Consider the following 21,629-nt stretch of genomic DNA (forward strand, 5'->3'; position numbering starts at 1 on the left):
TCCTTCCTTCCTTCCTTCCTTCCTTCCTTCCTTCCTTCCCAATGGTTAGAATGCAGGATTGCAGGCTGACTCTGTCCATTGCCAGCTGTTCAATCCTAACCAGCTCAAGGCAGACTCAGCCTTCCGTCTTTCTGAAGTCGGTAAAATGAGGACCTTGATTATTGGAGTCAAGAGGCTGACTCTGTAACCCGCTTAGAGACACTGTGAAGCGGTATATAAGTCTAAGTGTCCTTCCTTCCCTCCTTCCTTCCTTCCTTCCTTCCTTCCTTCCTTCCTTCCTTCCTTCGTTCCGCTTAGAATGCAATATTGCAGGCTAACTCTGCCCACTGCCAGTAGTTAAATCCTGACCCGCTCAAGGTTGACTCAACCTTCCATCCTTCCAAGGTTGATAAAATGAGGACCCAGATCTAAGCATCTAACAAGATGCTGACTTTGTAAACAGCATAGAGAGGGCTGGAAAGGCACTGTGAAGCGGTATATAAATCTAAGGGCTATTGCTATTCTTTTCTATTTTATTTTATTCTATTCTATTCTTATTCTATTATTCTATTCTATATTTTACATTCTGTGTTATTGTATTCCTATTTTCTATTCTATTCCGTTCCATTCCATCTATTCTGTTCTGTTCTGTGCTATTCCATTCTATTCCATTCCATTCTATATTCTATTCTATATTTTATTATATATTCTATTCTGTTCTATATTTAATTCTTCTATTCTACTGCTATGCACTGTGAAGCAGTATATATGGCTAAATGCTATTGCTATGCCTATTAATTGCATCTTTTTCAGGCCAACCTGACAGATTCGGCCTTGCTCTAAACCAGGGGTGTCCAACCTTGGCAACTTTAAGACTTGTGGACTTCAACTCCCAGAGTTCCTCAGCCAGCAAAGCTGGCTGAGGAACTCTGGGAGTTGAAGTCCACAAGTCTTAAAGTTGCCAAGGTTGGACACCCCTGCTCTAAACTGTACGTGTTTTGTCCTCTGTAAAGGATAGTCTTGGGGAAGAAAATGAACCAGGAGTCTCTTTGCCAATTAAAACTAAGTGGGATGGATGACACATGGTTATTATTGGCTGAAATCTTATGGCCCCGTTTGTTTTTTCTTCCTTTCTTGGCAGGAATACACATGTCCCCGATGTGAATCCGGCTTCATTGAAGAAGTAACAGATGATTCCAGGTAATCTTCCATTTCCTGACCAGCAACAACAGCATGTCTGTTTATATATATCCTCTTCTCTCCTTTGGAAGGGTGTTTCTTAACCTCAGCTTCTTTAAAATATGTGGAATTCTGGGAGTTGAAAGGGTAGTAGGGTAGTCCCCGGCTTATGGCTTTATGGACACATTTGAGCTCAACAATTTTAATGTTGCTAAGTGAAACGCTAAGTGAATTCTGCCTCATTTTATGACTTTTCATGCCACGGTGGATAAGTGAATCATTGCAGTTGCTCAGTTAGTAAGACTTGGCTTCCCCATTGACTTTGCTTGTAATGAGGTCGTAAAAGCAGATCAGGTGACCCCGGGATGCTGCAATCGTCATAAATACGAACTAGTTGCCGAGTGTCTGAATTTTGATCACATGACTATGGAGATGCTGCAACAGTTGTAAGTCTGAAAAATGATCATAAGTTGGCTTTTTTCAGTGCCGCTGTAACTTTCAACGGTCACTAAATGAACTCCGATTGCCTCTTGAAAAAACACTTTTAGGATTGTTCAGAAAGCTTTTTTAGAAAACTATCCTGCCCAGGAGAAAAACCCTCTTGTGGCCACTTGTTTCCCCCTTTTTCCGTAGCATCCCCAAAAGCCACTTTCTGAGCTCTGCTTGGTGCTTCTGCTGCGTGTTTCAGTGCAGGACAAAACATCCTGTTAGGGTCTCATGTCAACTCATAAAACATTCTTTTGCCTGTTTTAGTAGTTGCCATAAAAAAGGGAGATGGGGGAAGGAGGAAGGAAATCTGGAAAAGCAGTGCAGCAGTTTGGAAGAGAAAGTACATTCCAACTCTTATTTTTAAAAGATTGTAGCTAAAATACCAGAGTTTTTGCCCGGAATATATTTAATTGGAGAATGTGATTGATGACACTCAGCCCATGAAGGTGCTCAATTGGAGAATGTGATTTATGACACACCCAGGGGGGAGGGGGGAAACAGGGTCACAGATGACTGTAAATTATATATGCCAGAGTTGGCTTCATACAGGGTTAGGGTGCCAGTATATCACCTCTAATAAATCCTTTGAAGTTGGCTGAAGTTTGGCTCGAGAATCATGATTTAATTAGGGCGATTGTTGGAATCCTGTCTTAAAGAGAAAGACCCAAACTCAGGCTTCTGCAGTTCCTCTTGCCTCATACGGCTCTTCTGCGAGAAAGCTGGCTTTTGGGTTGGGAGAGAGACCTCCTATTAGGTGGGAATGGGACAACTCACTATGGGGACAATTCAACAATTCCATTGAATTATTTAAAATAATTAAAGCATTATTTTAATTTTTGTCATTCACCTTTCATTCTGTCCCTCGTTTGGCATCGTTTCTTTCATGATTCTATACTACTACCCTGTTTCCCCGAAAATACGACCTACCCTGAAAGTAAGTCCTACCTTGATTTTTTACACATGCGCCCAATATAAGCCCTACCCCCAAAATAAGCCCTACTTAAGATCCCGCCCACTCCAGAGTGCCTGGGTAAAAATTAAGCTAGGGTGAGGATGGGGGTGTGGAGCTGCCCTACTACTAAACTTTGGACAGTTGTAGCCAGGCTTCGCACACCTCGCCGGCCCATTTCTTCTGCAGCCAGCAAAGCTGCAGAAGGCCTCTGTATCTGATAACAGAGCTCTGGATCGATCCAGGTCTCCATTATTGGCTACAGAAGCCTTCAGGAAAGCCTTGTCAGCTGCAGAACAAGAAGTTCCTGAAGGCCTCTGACAGCGAAAAGGAGGCCGGGGGCGACGCGTGCAAGTGAGGTTAGTCAGTGGAGGACATCCCCCGAAAATAAGACCTGGTGCCTTTTTTCAGTGGCAAAATATATATATATATATATAAAACAGGGTCTTATTTTCGGAGGAACACAGTATTTCTTTGATATTAGTCTAATTCTTGTCCTGTAGCAAGTTGGCCTTGGCGAGGTATCCTAGACCCCATTAGTTCTCTTCCTGGTAAGTTGGTGACCAGGAAGGTGAGAATTTTTGAGAGTTGGAGTCCACATATCTTAAAAGTTGCCAAGGTTGGGAATCCCTCTTCTTTAAGCCCTGGCATTCTCCCACAACCTGTTTCTTTCTCTCTCTAGTTTTTTAGAAGGCAACAGCAGTGGCAATGATGAAAGTCCTTCCACCCCATTTGCAGAGGTGAGTTTTCCTGGGTTTTTTTCTTTCTTTCTTTTTTTCTTCAGTTTTTTTTTTCTACAGCTGTGTTGGGGAGGGGTCCTTTCCATTCCCCCCCCCCCCAAAAAAAACTACTTGGGTCTGGTTTGGGGTGTGGCCCTTTTTAGATGATGTAGATTTTAGGGGGATCCCTAGTTTAAAAAAGACACGGGTGTGAAAAGAAGCCATGGGTTGTTTGAGGAAGTATAACCCTCAATGTGATGCTTAAAAGTAGATAAAGAATTGGGTTATTTTCCTCAATAAATCAATGATCGTGCTCAACTTATAACCTGTTGCTTAGTGACTGTTAAACATTCTGGTAAAGGTAAAGCTTCCCCTGCACATCTGTGCTAGTCGTTCCCAGCTCTAGGGGGCGCTGCTTATCTCCGTGACCAAGCCGAAGAGCCAGAGCTGTCCGAAGAGGTCTCTCTGGTCATGTGGCCAGCAGGACTAAACGCCGAAGGTGCACGGAGGAACACTGTTCCCTTCCCACCAAAGGGGTCCCTATTTTTCTAGTTGCATTTTTTTTTAAACGTGCTTTCAAACTGATAGGTTGGCAGAAGTTGGGACAAGGAACGGGAGCTCCCTCCGTGATGCGGCGCTAGGGATTCGAACCACCGAACTGCCGACCTTCCTGGTCGACAAGCTCAGCGTCTTAGCCACCACGTCCCCTTATTCTTTAGTTTAGGGCTAAAGAAAAAGAAAGCATAGCTAGGGAATTCTGGGAGTTGAAGTCCAGACTGTCATCAGATCCCAGTTCGGATGAGGAGTTGGAACCAGGACTGCATGACGAGGATGGCATGTCTACCTTGGCATGTTTGCAGAGGCCACAGGTTGAGGACGATGCTGCCCCAGGCCCCTTGGGCATTTGGGGAGGTGGTTGCCCGGATGGAGAGCTGCCTGCCTTCACAGACACAGGGGAGGATCGGCTGCTGACAAGCAGTGGCTGCCAATCCCCTCTGATGAGGAACATCTGCCTCCCCCACTCGATCTGATGGCACGGGGAGCAGAGTGGAGGAGGCAAGCTCAAAAGAGGTCTGTGAGGCTGCTCAGGCGAAAACTGGGATGAGTAACGGGAGCTCACTCTATTACGCGGCGCTAGGGATTCGAACCACCGAACTGCCGACCTTTCTGATCGGCAATCTCAGCGTCTTTAGCCACTGAGCCACTGCGTCCACAAAGTTATAATAAGCCCCCCCCCCCCAACAAAACATCTGGTTTTGACCTTCTGGCGACAATGCCCCTCCGCTTTTGGGTGCTTGGGAACGGGTCCACATTTACAGGTTTTTAGAGGGTTCTGCACTCACACGACCATGATTGACAATGATTGGGCCAGGAACCAGTGTTTACATCTGGTTTCCCAGCCAAAAAAAAAAAAAAAACAGCCTATAGCAAAGAGTGTGTTGGTTTAATGGCCACAGAGCTCAGCGTTGCACAACAGATTGTAAATAGTGACCTACTATATGACCGTCACAACTTATGACTTAGAATAACAGCTGGAAGGGACCTTGGAGGTCTTCTAGTCCAACCCCCTGCTTAGGCAGGAGACACTACACCATTTCAGACAATCTCTTCTTAAAAACTTCCAGTGTTGTAAAACGTCCAGCATTGTTCCACTTGTAAGTCATAACTCAACGTACGACCACAATTCAGCCCAAAATTTCTGTTGTTAAGTGAGTTTTCCCCGCATTTTACGACCTTTCTCGCGCTGGTTGCTCCGTGAATTGCTGCAGTTGATTAGTAACCCAGTTGTTAAGTGAATCCGGCTTCCCTCATTGTCTTTGCTTTGTGAGAAGGTCGCAAAACGGGATTGCATGACAGAAGCCGTCATGAGTATGAGTCAGTGGCCAACCATTGAATTTCGATCACGGGATCCCATGCGAAGGTCATAACTCTGAACATCGGTCCTAAGTCACAGCACTGTTGTAACTTTGAACGGACACTACACCAACGGTTGTAAAGGCGAGGACTACCTGTATCATGTTTTTGGACTCATTCGTTTTATTTATCTAATTTTAGTGCTCGTGTGGGGCACAGATCATGCCTTAGGCTACGTTCAAAGGGCTTCTCCAACTTTTCAGCACCCCTGAAAAACGTGGAAGAGACAACTTTGATATTAAAAAAACTAGCTCTTATACCCATGTTTCGCTACAAAACTATGTGGTCGGGCTTAGTTTTTGGAGAGGAAAATAAGGGGGGGAGGGGGATTCTGCCTCTGGTTACCAGCATCCATCGGTATTCATCTGACTAGCGTCCTGTCAGTGTGTCAGAGAGTTGAGGGCAATTTGGAAATTGAAGCAGTATTTGCTGTGTGAGCAAGGAGGAGACAGCAAGGAGCCTGGGCGTGGCTTAGCCTAACTATTCTGTCCTAAAGCTGCTTGGTGCTGTGAAATTGAAACTCCTCTGCTTGTGTTTTGCATTTGGAAGAGATTCCTTTGCAGGTGGGAAGAGGGAGTAGAACTCCTGAGCATCAGAGCGTGTTAATAATAATAATATACAAAATATTAATGCTCTGATGGTCATTTTGAAAAATCCTTTCTTTGTGAACACCTAGAAGCCAAGGGGAACCTACGTGCCAAATTTCAAATTTGTAGGCTTTACAGTTCTGGAGATTTTGTGATGATGCCTCAGGGGTGTTTGTCTTTTATATATAGAAAGAAGAGTTTTAGCAAAAGCCGAGCGTTTGAATAGCATCTTCAGGCAAGGGGGGGGGGGAGGCTGACTCCTGGCTTTTGCAAATGCATTGCCAGTCAGACCCAAGTATAGCATTGGATGCAAGGCGCTTTATATTTAGATGGGTGCCGTTGCTGCTGTGTGAGACAAACTCAAAGGAGTGGGCAGATGCTGGATGGGGGAAGCTATTCAGAGCTTTCCCGGCCATTTCAGCTGCCAGTCTGCCTCCCACTACCTCTCAGCCAGGACATCGCTGACCCTCCCACCTGCTTTGTGGCCAAGCCTGGCAGGGACGACTGAACCAGCCAGGTGTGACACATGCTTCACCAGGAGGTAAGCGCCTTACCTCTGGCCTCTGCTGTAGTGTGAGGCCATGGATGGAGGCTGCCTGTCTCCAGGCTGGGCTGCACCTCTCTTTGGAGGCTGAGTTTGCAGACCCCCGCGGGGTGTCCAGGTGGGTGGCTGGCTGGTCGGTGGCTTCCTGTGTGGCACAAACCCAACAGAGGCTTCCTGCGTTGTGAGAACCCAGGCGATGGGGTTAACTCAGTAAACTGAATCCCTTCACCAGGGTTTAGAGCAGGGGTGTCAAACTCACGTCCTCACGTGACGTATCAGGATTTTTTCCCCCTTTGCTAAACCGGACATGGGCGTGGGCAGCGTGTGACATATCCGGGCCGCGAGTTTGACAGCCCTGGTTTAGAGGGTTGGGTAGATGCTGCTGGCATGTAGAAGAGAAGAGAAAATGTAGAAATAGAATAGAAAGAATTAGAATTAAAAAGAATTGGAATAGGATAGAGAGTAAAATCTAGAATAGAATAGAGTAAAATGTAGAATAATATAGAATAGAATGTAAAATAGAATAGAATAAATAGAGAATAGAATAGAATGTAGGATATAATGTAAAATAGAATAGAATGTAAAATAGAATAGAATAGAAAGAATAAAATAGACTGTAAAATAGAATAGAATGTAGAATAGAACAGAAGAATAGAATAGACTGTAAAATAGAATAGAAAGAATAGAATAGAATAGAATAGAATAGAAAATAGAATAGAATAGAAATAGAATAGAATGTAAAATAGAATGGAATAGAATAGAATAGAGAATAGAATAGAGAATAGAATAGAGCAGTGATCCCCAATCTTTTTTATGCCGCGGCCCGGTATCCCCAACCTTTTTTATGCCGCGGCCCGGTATCCCCAACCTTTTTTATGGCGTGGCCCGGTACCGACATCAGCTGGGCGCCGCCATCTTGTTTTGATGAAAAAGTGCTTCCGGTGAGCTTTCTACCCGGAAAAGCTCACCGGAAGCACTTTTTCATCAAAACAAGATGGCGGCGCCAGCAACCAGCGACCGGTAGGACTTGTTCCACGGACCGGTACCGGTCCGCGGACCGGTGGTTGGGGACCCCTGGAATAGAGAATAGAATAGAGAATGGAATTGAATGGAATAGGAGAGTAAAAAATACCGTGTTTCTCATATAATAAGGCTGGGTCTTTTTTTTTTTTTTTTTGAGCCCCGAAAAAATGGCTAGGCCGTCTTTTCGGGGGTGACTTAATTCCCCCCCTTGCATCTTCGGGCTGGCGGCGACGGCTTGGATGTTGACCTCGGCGTTGGTGGGGCACTTCGTATCGGGCTCAATGCAGGCAGCACCATATCCGGGTGTGCAACAAAAGTACTTCCTAACGGCAAGCCCCCCCACCATTCCCCCCCATTTCGCATGTTTTAATATAGGCCTTAATTTGGGGGGAGGGGCTTAATTTCATTTCATGCCTATAAAACATGCTGGGCCTTCCTATTGGGGGAGGCCGTATTGTTGGAGAAACAGGGTAGATAGAATAAAATAAAGAGTAAAATATAGAATACAATAGAGAACAAAATGTAGAATAATAACATCCCTTTGTTCAATAATTGGCATACCTTAAAGCAGCAAAGCTGGCTGAGGAGCTCTGGGAGTTGAAGTCCAGAAGTCTTAAAGTTGCCAAGGTTGGACACCCCTGCCTTAAAACGAAATTTCGTTGCATACGGCTCTCAAACGGTTACCACTTCCAATATAACCACGACAGAAGAAATAAATGAGTACAAAATTATGCCTATGCCCCACATATATGATCATTATATTATAATTAGCGGCCTGAGCTCACGCAGCCGCTTTGGTTTGAACATTATAATTAGTCCTTGATGTTTCTCCTGCTGTGCTTCGGAATTGCTTGCGTGGCCGATGCTATCTTGGACCGGCTGGGGAAGGGCAGTGGGAAGCCTCCTCTGACTCATGCAGATCCTCCTTCCGTGTCCCCTTGAATTCCACCCCCTGAATCTGTCCATTGAATATCTTTTACAATCACTCTCGGATGGGTCTGGAAGGCTTTTGGCCACTGAGCGTCCATGCTCTTGAGGTGGCCACCAGCTGTTTGTGCCAACGGCAGCCAGGTCAGGTGAGGGCAGAAGGTCACATTATGGGGTGAACCCCAGTGGGTCAAAGGATGGAGGCGCATCTCCCTTTGGGCTCCAAATCAGCCACGGAACCGATTACAAGTAGTCCTTGACTTACAACCAAAATGGAGCCCGAAATTTCTGTTGCTAAGTGAAACATTTGTTCAGAGGGTTTTGCCTCATGTTACGACCTTCCTTGCCACAGTTCTTAAGTGAATCACCAGAGTTGATAAGTGAGTAACCCGGTTGTTAAGCGAATCTGGTTTTCCCCATTGACTTTGCTGGTCAAAAGATCACAAAAGGGGATCACGTGAGCCCGGGACACCGTCATAAATAGGAACCAGTTGCCAAGCATCTGAATTTTGATCCCGTGATGGTGGGGATGCTACAAAAACAACGTAAGTGTGAAAAACGGTCCCAAGTCACATTTTTCAGTGCCATTGTAACTTTGAACAGTCACTAACTGAACTATTGTAAGTCAAGGACTATCTGTAATCCAGGCCAAGCTGTAGGGGAATGGTGGGAGCCACTTTGTGATAGTCCATTTATATACTGTACTAGCTCGATACCCATGCTTTGCTACGAAACTATGTGGTCGGACTTAGTTTTTGGGGAGGAAAATAAGGGGGGGAAATTTGGCCTCTGCCTACCAGCATCCATGGGTATTTATCTGGTTAGCGTCCTGTCAGTGTGTGAGAGAGTTGAGGGCTCTTTGGAAACTGAAAGAGTATTTGCTGTGTGAGTAAGAAGGAGACAGCAAGGAGCCTGGCGTGGCTTAGATGAACTGTTCTGTCCTAAAGCTGCTTGGTGCTGTGAAACTGAAACTCCTCTCCTTTGCTTGTGTTTTGCATTTGGAACAGGTTTCTTTCCAGGTGGGGTGGGGGAGTAGAACTCCTTAGCATCAGAGCGTGTTAATAATAATAATATAGGCAATACTAATGCTCTGATGGTCATTTTAAAAAATCCTTTCTTTGTGAGCATCTAGAAGCCAAGAGGAACCTATGTGCCAGATTTCAAGTTTGTAGGCTTTACGGTTCTGGAGATGCATGAGTGGTCTTTGGCTTTTATATATATATATAAATGCATACATTTATGTTGTATTTCAGTTCTTGTTAGTTGCTCAGGGTCTTACTGGTCAGATGGACCCTATGCACCAATTGAAATAAATCTCTGTCACCTTTAACACCCACCCACCCCTGGAATAAACAGACTGAAATAATTATTTCAGGCTACAATGTCTTGGAGGAATTTTGGCTCAGAACAATTCAGATGTTTGGATCTGTAGGCAGTTCTTTTAAAAATAAAAGCTGGTTCCCTCACCTCCCATCTGTTGATTCTGAATTTAGCCCTTGGGCTCAGTGGGTTGTCACTCTTGACCTCAAGCCAGCCGCTTTCCCTGAGCTCCTCTTTCCTTTGAACTCAACTGGCTCAGACGTGTTGCTTAATGTCAGCTTGGTCACAAAAGAGGGGTGGGGGCAGCCCCTGGCCCTCCCAGCTCATCTTAAGCTGACTCTTGAGTCTGGTTGAGCCTCTGTAGCCACTCACACCGTTGGGCTTTGGAAGAGCTCCAGGACTGCATCTTCCTTTTGTTTATGGAATTCTTCTGGCCCTCCGGCTTTAGAGTCAGGATCAGTCAATCAGAATAGAGCTGGAAGGGACCTCGGAGGTCTTCTAGTTCAAGCAGGAGACCCGATATCCTATTCCAGATAAGTGGCTGCCCACTTAAAACCTCCAGTGTTGAACCACCCACAACTTCTGGTGGCAGCCTGTTTGGTCCCCACTGTTAGGCAGTTTCTCCTTAATTCCAGGTTGCTTCTCTCCTTGGTTAGTTTCCATCCATTGCTTCTTGTCCTTCTGGTGCTTTGGAAAATCAGTTGACCACCTCCTCTTTGTTGTTGTTAGTTGTAAAGTTGTGTCTGACCCATCGCGTCCCCATGGACAACGTTCCTCCAGGCCTTCCTGTCCTCTACCATCCCCTGGAGTCCCTTTAAGCTCACACCGACTGCTTCCGTGACTCCCTCCAGCCACCTCCTTTTCTGTCGTCCCCTTTTGCCCTCTTAGGCTCTTCTCCAGGGAGTCCTTCTTCCTTCTCATGAGGTGGCCAAAGTCTTTGAGTTTCCTCTTCAGGATCCGGCCTTCTAAAGAGCAGTCAGGGTTGATCTCCTCTTCTCCTCCAACCCCAGAGTTCAAAGGCCTCCATTCTTCGGCACTCATCCTTCCCTGTGGTCCAACTTTCACAGCCATGCATTGCAACTGGGAAAACCAAAACTCTTTGTGGCACCCTTCAAATATTGGAATACTGCTATTATGTCACCCCGGGTCCTTCTTTTCTCTAGACTAGCCAAACCCAGTTCCTACAACCCTTCTTCATATGCTTCAGTCCCCAGGCCTTTATTCATCTCAGTAGCTCTTCTCTGTACTTTTTCCAAAGTCTCAACACCTTTTTTTTTTTTTTTTTTTGCAATGTGGTGAAAGTCAGGAAGCTCCTTGGCCAAGAGCGAGCCAGTAAGGCCTGGTCAGTTGGAGGCAGCCTTCTGGCTCCATCCATGGTCACTGAATCCCAGCCAGACTCGCTAGCTAGCTGGGGAAAGGCTGTGTACTACAGGGCACCCAACCAAGCTGGGGAAAAGGATGGGACACAACCACGGTCATAAGTATGAACCAGTTGCCTAGCATCTGAATTTTGTTCCCATGATTCTGGGGATGCTACAAAGGTCGTAAGTGTGAAAAACGGTCATCGGTCACTTTGTTCAGTGCCGTAACCTTGGACGGTCATTAAACAAACGGTTGTAAGTTGAGTATTACCTGTATAAATATTGGTGTCAACTTGTAAAGCATTCCTGCCTTGTTCTCGAGTTGCCATAAGAAGGGGAGGGAGAGATCGGATGGAGCTATGACCAGAAACATACCTTTCTCCAGATTGTGTCCCAGGTTAGCAAGCCCAACTGGAAAGGCATGTTTTCTACACCCCGGGAAAGTGCTTCGGTTGGAGAAAGTGATTTATGACACACCCTGAGAGAGGGGGGGGAAACAAGGTCATAGGTGGGCAGTAAATTATGTTGGGCAGAGCTGACTGCACTTAGGAAAAGTGCCGACGTGTTGCTTCTAATAAATAATTGGATTTCTTTGGAAACAGTGCCTTGAGGCTCATGAATTAATTAGGGCGTCCATCGGAACCCTGGCAATCGGTTCCTGGGAAGGAAAATCCTGCTTTTCCCTCGGGTAGAGTTTTCCTTGTGCCTCTTAAGACTCTTTTCCTGAACTTTCCATCTCCCTTCCTCAGTTCTGGGACCAGCTGGATCGTTCCATGGTCTTTCCATTCCTGAGCAGCTCTCTGGACCACAATGGCAGGGAGAACGAGAGAGGCCACCAAGCCCACGCGGACCTTTGGGGACCAAGCCGACCCCCGCGACTGCCCATGGCCCGGAGGTATCGGCCCCGTCTCAGCACACGGCCAGATCGGTCGCCAGCCATTGAAGGGTAAGAAACGAAGGGGCGAGTTCAAGCTCTCCGTGCAGTAGAGACAGACAGCTTGTCAGAGAAAGGGGGGGGGGGGATTTCCCTGAGTGAAGGTGAAAACAAGGGTAGCCTCGAAGCCGGAACAGGTAGTCCTCAACTTACAGCTGTTTATTGAGCCCAACGTTTCTGTTACTAAGCGAAACATTTGTGAATTTTGCAACCGTTCGACGGCTTTTCTTGCCACGTTAAGTGAATTGCGGCAGTTGTTAAATTAGTAGCCCGGTTGCTAAGTGAATCCGGCTTGCCCCGTTGACTTTGCTTCCCAGAAGGTCTGTTTTGGAAGGAATGAGCTGGAAGGGACCTTGGAGGTCTTCTCGTCCAGCCCTCAACTCAAGCCAAACGGTCGCAAAAGGGGACCCCGCAACCGTCATAAATGTGAACCAGTTGCCAAGGGATCTGAATTTTGATCACCTGATTACGGGGATGCCGCACGGGGTTGTAAATGTGGGAAACGGTTGGTTTTGCCTGACTTTTGTCCAGAGTCTAATTTGCACTGGAAAGAAAATGGCACACTTTGGACGTTAGGAGGGCCCTCCGTATTTACATCGAACGAACCTCTTCCTTCAGGAAGACTGAATCCCTGTTCGCCTCCTTTCCGTCGTCACCTTTGGGCCGCAGGGGGACAGCTTCCACCGTGGGTCGCTGGCTCAGAGCCTGTATTGCTAAAGCCTATGAGTTACAGGCTCTCCCTGCGCCCAGGAGAATCGCCGCGCACTCAACCGGGAGTGCGGCGACCACTGCAGCCTGGGCAACGCAGGTATCGGTTCTAGACATTTGTCGAGCTGCAACTGGTCGTCTGTGACCCCATTCATAGGACATTATAGGATTGACTCCTTTGCCTCGGCGGAGGCATCCTTTGGAAGGAGAGTCATGCAGGGCAGTTCATGTAGAGGTGGGGAACTCGGACCAGTCCAGTTCCCACCCGCAGGACAGTCAACAGCCAGCTTTGGTATGTCCCATCCTGGATTCTCCCTCAGTTGCGTCAGGCTTTTTCCCATTCAATTAACAAGAATGAACTTCTGAGAACCAAACGTAGCAAAAGGAATCCTTTATTGAGATGAGACACTTCATGTAGGAGTTCAAAGCAGCGTCTAAGGTCCCTCAGGCATACAGGGATACATAAGGGAGTTTAGAACCCCTCCCCTTATCTTGATGTGCATTTAGTAAAACAAAGAGCCAACATGTTAATTCCCCCCACTCCCTTTTTAGAACGACCTTTTCCAGAGTTTCCCAGGACACATCTCACTGGGGAATTTTTATGGTCTTCTCATCTCCTGGCTGTGCCTCTCAGAAGTGATAGGTTCCGGCCATCTGGGTTTCCTCCCTCCATTGTATCGTGTAGGTTATACAAATTCGATATAAGATTAAATATATTCAGGTTACATCAAGAAAAGATATATCAGTCTCTCCCCCCCTTTCCTTCTGCCACTGAAGAAATGACACTTCGGCTCAGTGGAGAAGGGGCGTTGGTCCTACCTGACGTGCTTCTTCTCAGGGAGTCAAAGGGAGAATCCAGTCCCATCCTGTATTCTCTCTGGTCAGAGTAAATTAAAAAAAATATGGTGGTGTTGTGATTCGAACGGTCACTAAATGAACTGTTGTAAGTCGGGGACTACCTGTAGTTTTCATAATGATCCGACCTGGGCTCTAACAGCCAGCTCAGCATTCATTGTGCATCCGATATTGGCCGTCGCGCCCTTTGCCAAAGGGGAGGGGTGACGCTTCCTGCTTCGCCTAAGGTGAACTTGTTCGGCTGCCAGAAAACGTCGTCGTGGGTATCAGCAGGTGCGCTTCCTCTCGGCCAGGTGGCAACTTCTGCAAGTACAGCTGCTCCTTTCTTACCTGTGACCTTTTCTCTGTTGTTCCCACCCGACAAATCGCCACCATGCTTGGAGCAGAATCATTCAGCAGATCTTCGCTGGCTTCTTTGCAAATTCAGCCGTTCCTGGATCGCCGCCTCCCTCTTTCTCCTGGTGAGTGACGCCTGCTTGGGGTGACGGTTATGTGCCCTTCGGTGCTGCTTGGGTTGAGGCGTTGGGTGACTGTGGGACCCGGATTGGGGGACCTTTTCAAGCCGCTTCTCGGCTCAGACCCTGGGAAGGGGAGGGCTGGGAGCTTCGAGAAGGAAGGGGGCTTGAACCGCATCTCCATCTCCGGGTTTTGGGTCCTGCTCCAGGCCTGGCTTTGCAAAATGGGACAATTCGCCACAGGGTAACTCACTGCGAGACAATTCAACCATTCAATTGTTTAAAACATTTTTTTAAAAAAATACTTTCATTTTTGTCATTCACGTTTCATTTTGTCCCTGGAGCGGTGGGGTGGCCTAGCGGTGGAGCTCTCAGCTCACCATCAGGAGGTTCTGAGTTCGACCCGAGGTCGAGGCAGATATTTCTCTCTCTGGGCACAATGAGAATGTATCTGCTGAACAAAACTCTGCATTGGTGACAGGAAGGGCATCCGGCCAGTAATCCCTCAGCTCCCTTCAGTTGCCCAAAGTCCACCCCGCACAAAGGATTACGGGGTCGTTAAATGATGATTTCATTTTGTCCCTCCTTCGGCAGCCTTTCTTTCAGGATTCTGCTCACGATTTTTTCGTTATTACTGTGACTCTTGTCCCGCAGCGAGTTGGCCATGGCGCGTAGTCTTAGATGCGGAAGGGAGGGCTGGAAGCTTGTTGAGGGAAGATGGCTTGAATCTCAGCCAGGCAGTTCCCCTCCTCTTCGTCTCTGGGTCTTTGGTCCTGCCTTTGAACTGGCAAAGCCTCCCCTATTTCACCTCTCCTGCGTCCCAGTTATCCTTGGAGAATTGTGCTGACCATGGCGGCTGACCTCTCTCCCCTGGGACCCAGGAGCTGCTTCTCTCAGTGTCTTTCCCTGACTAGGAGTTGCAGAAAATGACGGCTTGGGGGTAGCCAAGAGGGCTGGAAGTCCTTGTCCACCATGTGGGACTTGTAAGCTGAGGGAGGGAAAGCAGCACTTTCCCCCGGGCCCCCCTCCCTGAGCTCCCTTTTCTTTCCCTCCCTCCAGGGGAGGCATGCAGGGCAGGCTGCATTCTAGCTTTGGGGACTACGCGTGGGACCAGAGTGGCCTCGATGCTGTCTTGACCCAGGTAAAGGCACCGGCCAGCGGGCTCCGGGAGAGGCTGCCCTCCTCCTCTGGCAGGCACACCTATGGGGCACCTGTCCTGACACCTGGGGCTTTGCACCTATGCCATAGTCTCCCTTTGCTTGCCCACGTCCTGTCGACCGGCCCACCTCTCTTGCTGGCCCTTGCAAAAGGGAACCTGCATCATTTGGAGCAGCGCTAAAAGGAGTCTCAAGTCTTGACTCTCGAGCCAAACTTCCAAAACTTAAGGAGGATTTATTGGGAGTTAACATGCCGGCACTGCTTGGGTGTAGCCGACTCTGAGACACATCATTCAGTGTCACCCTTGACCCTGGTTTTCCCCCACCCCCTGGGTGTATCCTAATTCATATTCTCCAATGGGACACATCCATAGCCCAGAGTCATCCATCATGTTCTCCAGTTAGAATTTTGCAAGGCAGAAACTTCGGTCACCTAGTTACTATCTCTGAAAACATTTATGGAATGCAGTTTCGGTTTTGCAAGCTGCCGTACTGCTTCCCCCTCCCTTTCTGCTGGCAACTCTAAAAAGACCCATAGAAATATTTTATGAGTTGACAACTGACACCGACTCGCACTCACAACAAATGGAGCCCCCGATCAGCCAGGCAGGCTAGATTCACACAACATGAGTACATACACACACAGATCCACACACGTAACTCACACAAGATAAAACACACCTAGTTAAGGAGAAACTTAACAAAGCTACGCACGGACTAGTTCATGAGCTGGATAAGTATATTGTGTGAATACAGATACTGAAACAGTTGGCCTGATTGACACTTGACGCTGGCACACAACGTTTATTTCTAATTTGGTATGATATACAGACCCATCTATTTGGGCTTAATATTATTACATGACAATCAAGCCACTCAGGTTGGTAACTAACTGAAACCATTCTGGTTTAACGTTGCCCTTTAAGGCAATCTGTGTTGCCACAGGCTTTTTAGGATCAGATCTTAAAAAGAAGGCTACGGGTCAAATTCCCCTGAAATACAAATAGTCCTCGACTTACGACCACAGTTCAGCCCATAATTGTCTTGAGTGAGGCATTCGTTAAGTGAGTTTTGCCCCCCTTTTATGACTTTTCTTGCCACATTCGTTAAGAGGATCACTTGGAGCTCTTAAATTGGTCGTGCAGTTACTGTTAAGTGAATCTGATTTCTCCTTCGATTTTTGCTTGTCAGAAGGTCCCAAAAGGGGATCACGTGACCCTGGGAACACTGCAACCAACCATAAATATGAGTCAGTTGCCAAGCACGTGACCTTGAGGATGCTGCAGTGGTCGTAAGTGTGAAAAATGGTCGTAAGTCACTTTCAGTGCTGTTGTAACTTTGAACGGTCACTAAGTGGGCTGTGGTAAGTCGAGGACTACCTGTACAGTTTTGATCTGCTGGGAACAACGGCAAGGGGACGTTGGGTCAACCAGAACTAGGCTGAGAGTCTGTCTGGATAATGACCTGGAACAGCTGCCTAGGCCCTCCTAGGATCTTGAGCAATGGGCTGCAACGTTAGAGTCCTACTGAATGTTGAGACCCAAAGATCTGGAAGCTTCTGCCTTCTGAACCAAAGGTGCTTTTCCAAGAGGAAACTGGACTTGTTTTTTCTTTGAAGATGTTTTGCTTCTCATCCAAGAAGCTTCTTCAGCTCTGACTGGATGGTGGGGGGAACGGAAGGATTGATACTCCTTGCACACAAGCTGGTCATTTGCATCCTTTTAGAGAGACGTTAAGGCCACTTGGAGGTTTGTCTGTGTCCTCAGGGTCACCCGAGTAGTGCAAATGGGTGTGGAAGGACCCATTTATCTGAGGAGAGAGATTTTATCTGAGGACACAGCTGGACATTTGCATCCTTTCAGAGAGCTGTTGAGGCCACTTGGAGGTTTATCTGTGTCCTCAGATAAATCTCTGTTCTCAGATAAATGGGTCCTTCCACACCCATTTGCACTACTCAGATGACCTGAGGACACAGACAAACCTCCAAGTGGACTCAAGGACCCTCTAAAAAGGATGCAAATGACCATTTGTCTACAAGGAGTATAAATCCTTCCATTCCCCACCATCCAGTCAGAGCTGAAGAAGCTTCCTGGATGAGAAGCGAAATGTTTTCAAAGAAAAACCAGAAAGTCCAGTTGCCTCTTGAAAAAAAAAAAACCCTTTGGGACAACCATGACCTGGATGGCTTGAGCATCTCCACAGACCTCCTGCCTTCTGAAGGAGCGTGCATTTTAAGACATCTTTCAGCAGTTGCCTGATTCCCGTGCAGCTGTGCTGGGGGGTGGGGTGGGGGGCTCTTCTGGCGTAGAGAAGGGTTCTTCCCACCTACTTTGCAACGGTCAGCCCCTCAGCTTTAAGACCTCCTCTCTTGGGTAACCACCACCTCCTCTCTCACCTCTCTTGCAGCTTATGGGACACTTGGAAAATACAGGGCCTCCCCCAGCTGAGAAAGAGAAAATTTCTTCCCTCCCAACTGTGACCGTCACTCAGGAACAAGTGGGTAAGTTCGTGTTTTCGTCACTTTTTATGGACTTCTCCGGAGCCAGTTTGACAAGGCTGCTCTTCCTTTCCTTTCCTTTCCTTTCCTTTCCTTTCCTTTCCTTTCCTTTCCTTTCCTTTCCTTTCCTTTCCTTTCCTTTCCTTTCCCTTTTCCCTTTTCCCTTTTCCCTTTTCCCTTTCTTTTTTGTTTTTCTTTCCTTCCCCTTCCCCTTCCTTCCCCTTCCCCTTTCTTCCTTCCTCCTTTCCTTTCCTTTCCTTTCCTTTCCTTTCCTTCCCTTCCCTTCCCTTCCCTTCCCTTCCCAACAGTCTTTTTCTGGGAAGAGTCTTAAGGGCAATTGCAAGGCTGCATTCCAAAGGAAGTTGGAGCTTAGGTCTCTTTGAAGATAACCAGCTCCACCCAATACCCTGATTAATCGACGATTGCTAAATTTTATCACTCAAGTGTGACAAGTCCAAGCTCTTCGCACTCATCACCTTTCTGAACCTCTTCATCCTTTTCCTTTCTGAATCTTTTTTTTTTCCTTTTGGGATGCTTTTCTGTCTCTCTGCTTTTTCCTGGGACTTACAACCTCAAAGCCACCTCGTTCCTCCAACTCCCACCAACCTCCCTTTCGTCTCTTTAGCAGCTGGCATCCTTTTGGCGCCATCCTTGCTCTGCTGAAATGTCTGGGCACCAGGAACCTCTCTCTTTTCCGGTGTTTTTCCCACCCCCCTGAGCCTGGGAGTAACTCCCTCCCTCTGGCCACTGGCACTAACGTTTCCCTCTCCTGCAGATATGGGTTTGGAGTGCCCCGTGTGCAAAGAAGACTACACTGTGGCGGAGCAGGTCCGGCAACTTCCGTGCAATCACTATTTCCATAGCAGCTGCATTGTGCCATGGCTGGAACTGGTGAGTCTCGGCTCAGGCAGATGGGGGTACGGAGGGGGCGTTATCCCTGGCTTTGGGGCAGGAAATCTCTGGCGCCACCACAGCAAGTAGCAATAGCACTTCTATAGTGCTTTACAGCTCACTCTAAATGGTTTATAGAGTCACAATCTGGGTCCTCATTTTATCCACCTCGGAAGGATAGAAGGCTGGAAGGATAGAAGGATAAGCCGGTCAGGATCGAACTCCTGACTGTGGGCAGAGTTTGCTTGCAATTCTGTGTTCTAACCCGGAAGGAAGGAAGGAAGGAAGGAAGGAAGGAAGGAAGGAAGGAAGGAAGGAAGGAAGGAAGGAAGGAAGGAAAGGAAGGAAGGAAGGAAGGAAGGAGGGAGGGAGGGAGGGAGGGAGGGAGGGAGGAGGAAGGAAGGAAGGAAGGAAGGAAGGAAGGAAGGAAGGAAGGAAGGAAGGAAGGAAGGAAGATAGCAATAGCCCTTAGACTTATATCCCATTTCACAGTGCTTTCCAGCCCTCTCTAAGTGGTTTACAGAGTCAGCCTTTTGCCCCCCAACAACCTGGGTCCTCATTTTACCCACCTCGGAAGGACGGAAGGCTGAATCAACCCTGAGCTGGTCAGGATTGAACTCCTGGCTATGGACAGAGTCATCCTGCAATACTGCATTCTAACCACTGGGAAGGCAAGGAGGGAGGGAGGGGGAGAGAGGAAGGAAAAGGGAAAGAGGGTAGATAGAAAAAAAGCAAAGAAGGGAGTGAGGGAGAGAGAGGGAGGGAAGTAAGGAAAGGAAAGGAAAGGAGAAAGGAAGGAAGGAAGGAAGGACAATAGCAATAGCACTTATACCACTTCACAGTGCTTTTACAGCACTGGGAAGGAAGGAAAGGAAAGGAAAGGAAAGGAAAGGAAAGGAAAGGAAAGGAAAGGAAAGGAAGGAAGGAAGGAAGGAAGGAAGGAAGGAAGGAAGGAAGGAAGGAAGGAAGGAAGGAAGGAAGGAAGGAAGGAAAATAGCAATAGCCCTTAGACTTATATCCCATTTCACAGTGCTTTCCAGCCCTCTCTAAGTGGTTTACAGAGTCAGCCTCTTGCCCCCAGTAAACTGGGTCCTCATTTTACCGACCTTGGAAGGCTGAGTCAACACCTTGAGCCGGTCAGGATCGAACTCCTGAGTGTGGGCAGTGTTAAACTGCAATTTTGCATTCTGACAGGGAGGGAGGGAGGGAGGAAAGGAAGGATGATAGCAATAGCACTTAGACTTATATCCTGCTTCACAGCCCTCTCTAAGCAGTTTACAGAGTCAGCCTCTTGCCCCCACAACAATCTGGGTCCTCATTTTACCCAGCTTGGAAGGACGGAAGGCTGAGTCAACCTTGAGCTGGTCAGGATCGAACTGCCAAATTGCAGGCAGTCAGCAGTAGTGCACTCTAACCACTGCGCCACCGCAGCTCTGTATCTGAACCACTGGAAGCCACAAGAAGAGAACATCCTCCCTCCAGGGGGAGTTTGGTTTTTGGTTCCAGTCGTTCACACACACACACACATTTTCCTTCTTCGCCAGCACGACACCTGTCCCGTGTGCCGGAAGAGTCTGAACGGGGAGGACTCTGCTCAGCAAGCCCCGAACACGGAGGCCTCCACGAGCAACTCCTTTAGCAGCCCAAGCCACCTGCATGACCGATGGACTTTCTGAAGCCTCCCCCCCCGGAGCCGCTGGGAGAGAGAAGGGCACGCAAAGGAGCCTGCCGCGTTCTTGGCTACGGATGTAAATTGTACGATTACTCAAACCACACAAGCGAGTAGCAAGAAGAGAGAAAGCAGGCCCAAGCGGCCTTCACCCACCTCCCCTCCCCACCGAAGCCCGGGCCCCCCCTTTCTGAAAAACAGTCACCGAGGAACCTCCCGGTCTGGAGAGGCCACGTTAGTGCTTGCAGGGGCGGGAGTGTCGTCTATTAAAAGTTTGTGGACCTTTCCCCCCCCTCTGATATCTGTACTGATTGCTGGCTGGCTGTCCACGTAACGTGGACAGGAAACAGAAAGCTCGGAAGGAGCCGGAAGGAGCCTGCAAGGACGGGGCTGGTGGGGCTCTCTCTGCATTTGGGGTCTTGGGTTCAGAAGGGGGGGGACGGGAAAGGAGAAGGGAAGCCCACCCAGCCCCAATCCTCCCCTCACTCCAGGTTTCTGTGGAAGCAAACGGGGCCACGCTTCTCCGCGCGAGGCAGGTGTTCCTGTGGCTGGATTCCTCTGCTTGAACTGAAATGTCCACCTGTCCAGTTTGCTCCTTGCTGTCAAACGGACTCCATTTGTCTCTTACAGTAGAAGTGGCTTTGCCAGGTATCCTTCCCTATTGAAAACGCGAATACCATTGCTTAAAAAGGAAGAACGGCTTGTCTCTCTTCTTCCCCTTTCCCCTTCTCTTCAACTTTCCGCCATTCTTTTCTCCTCGGCTTTTAAACCTCTCGCGATCATGTCCGAACTTCCTACCCCAACCAAGCCAGGGGGGAAAACCCTCTCCTTAAAAAGCCGGATCCGTGTCTCGCCTTCAAAGGGGCAGGAAAGTGGGACGGGGCAGGTGAGTTAGCCCAGGTCAGGTTGCAAAGCAGAAAAGATTATTATTATTAATTGTTTTAAACAAAACCCACACACACAGACGAGGAAAGAAAGAATCCGTTGGCAGCTTCACAGTTGTAAAAGTGTGCCTTTTGCTATCGAATAAAGTCTTTACTAAGAAACGAGACAGTGAAGGTAATTTTTGGCAGGGCGTTTGAACCGAGATGCGTAGGGCAAGTTGGCCACTGTGCAGGCAAGGCCTCCTGGAGGCTTTGTCGGGCCATTTGAGGCAGAATCAGAGAGCAGTTAGAATTGCCCACCTGGCAGCCTCGGCCCTTGGAAGGCAAGTTACCTCCAGGCCATGAAGAGCCCCACAGCTTGTGGCCAAAGGGCCCCTTAAGACCCAGAGAAAGTTGCACAATCCTTCACTGCCCTACAATTCTCCCCGAGTCTTGGTTACCCGTGGAGGTTTCTCTCTACAGGACGAGCCTCTCCTTTATGCAGTGCAGAAAGATGCAGAGCAACTGGCAGAGGTAGCTGCCCGCTACCCCTTCCAAGACCTTCCATTTGGTTGCAGACTTCACCGGTTGCCCAGGGAGGATAGAGGC

At 48.0% G+C, this 21,629-nt stretch overlaps 1 protein-coding gene and 2 long non-coding RNA genes across 3 annotated transcripts in view; 2 read left to right on the top strand and 1 right to left on the bottom strand.

Moving 5' to 3' along the window:
* RNF115 (ring finger protein 115) overlaps positions 1–21,203 on the top strand; it is a 25,141-nt gene extending 3,938 nt beyond the window's left edge. Inside the window, exons 2-9 of the mRNA XM_087943431.1 lie at positions 1,121–1,179; positions 3,279–3,336; positions 11,741–11,937; positions 13,875–13,949; positions 15,003–15,084; positions 17,507–17,600; positions 18,373–18,488; positions 20,033–21,203. Of these exons, the coding sequence (XP_087799557.1) occupies positions 1,121–1,179; positions 3,279–3,336; positions 11,741–11,937; positions 13,875–13,949; positions 15,003–15,084; positions 17,507–17,600; positions 18,373–18,488; positions 20,033–20,164 (813 nt within the window). The 3' untranslated portion in view covers positions 20,165–21,203. The remainder of the gene's footprint in view (positions 1–1,120; positions 1,180–3,278; positions 3,337–11,740; positions 11,938–13,874; positions 13,950–15,002; positions 15,085–17,506; positions 17,601–18,372; positions 18,489–20,032) is intronic.
* The window catches only part of LOC148129481 (uncharacterized), a 342,063-nt gene that overhangs the window by 127,550 nt on the left and 192,884 nt on the right, over positions 1–21,629 (top strand). The gene's annotated exons all lie outside the window — the stretch shown is intronic.
* Positions 4,681–6,757, bottom strand: LOC148129483 (uncharacterized). Its single transcript, XR_015745333.1, has 2 exons — positions 6,371–6,757; positions 4,681–5,437 (listed from the first exon to the last, which is right to left on the bottom strand). It is a non-coding gene; the product is annotated as an uncharacterized LOC148129483 (long non-coding RNA).

This window comes from Notechis scutatus, chromosome 14 (assembly GCF_049901735.1).
Source record: "Notechis scutatus isolate UNSWTSFEM ecotype Mainland chromosome 14, rNotScu1.2, whole genome shotgun sequence".
In the NCBI taxonomy this organism is placed as follows: Eukaryota; Metazoa; Chordata; class Lepidosauria; order Squamata; family Elapidae; genus Notechis; species Notechis scutatus.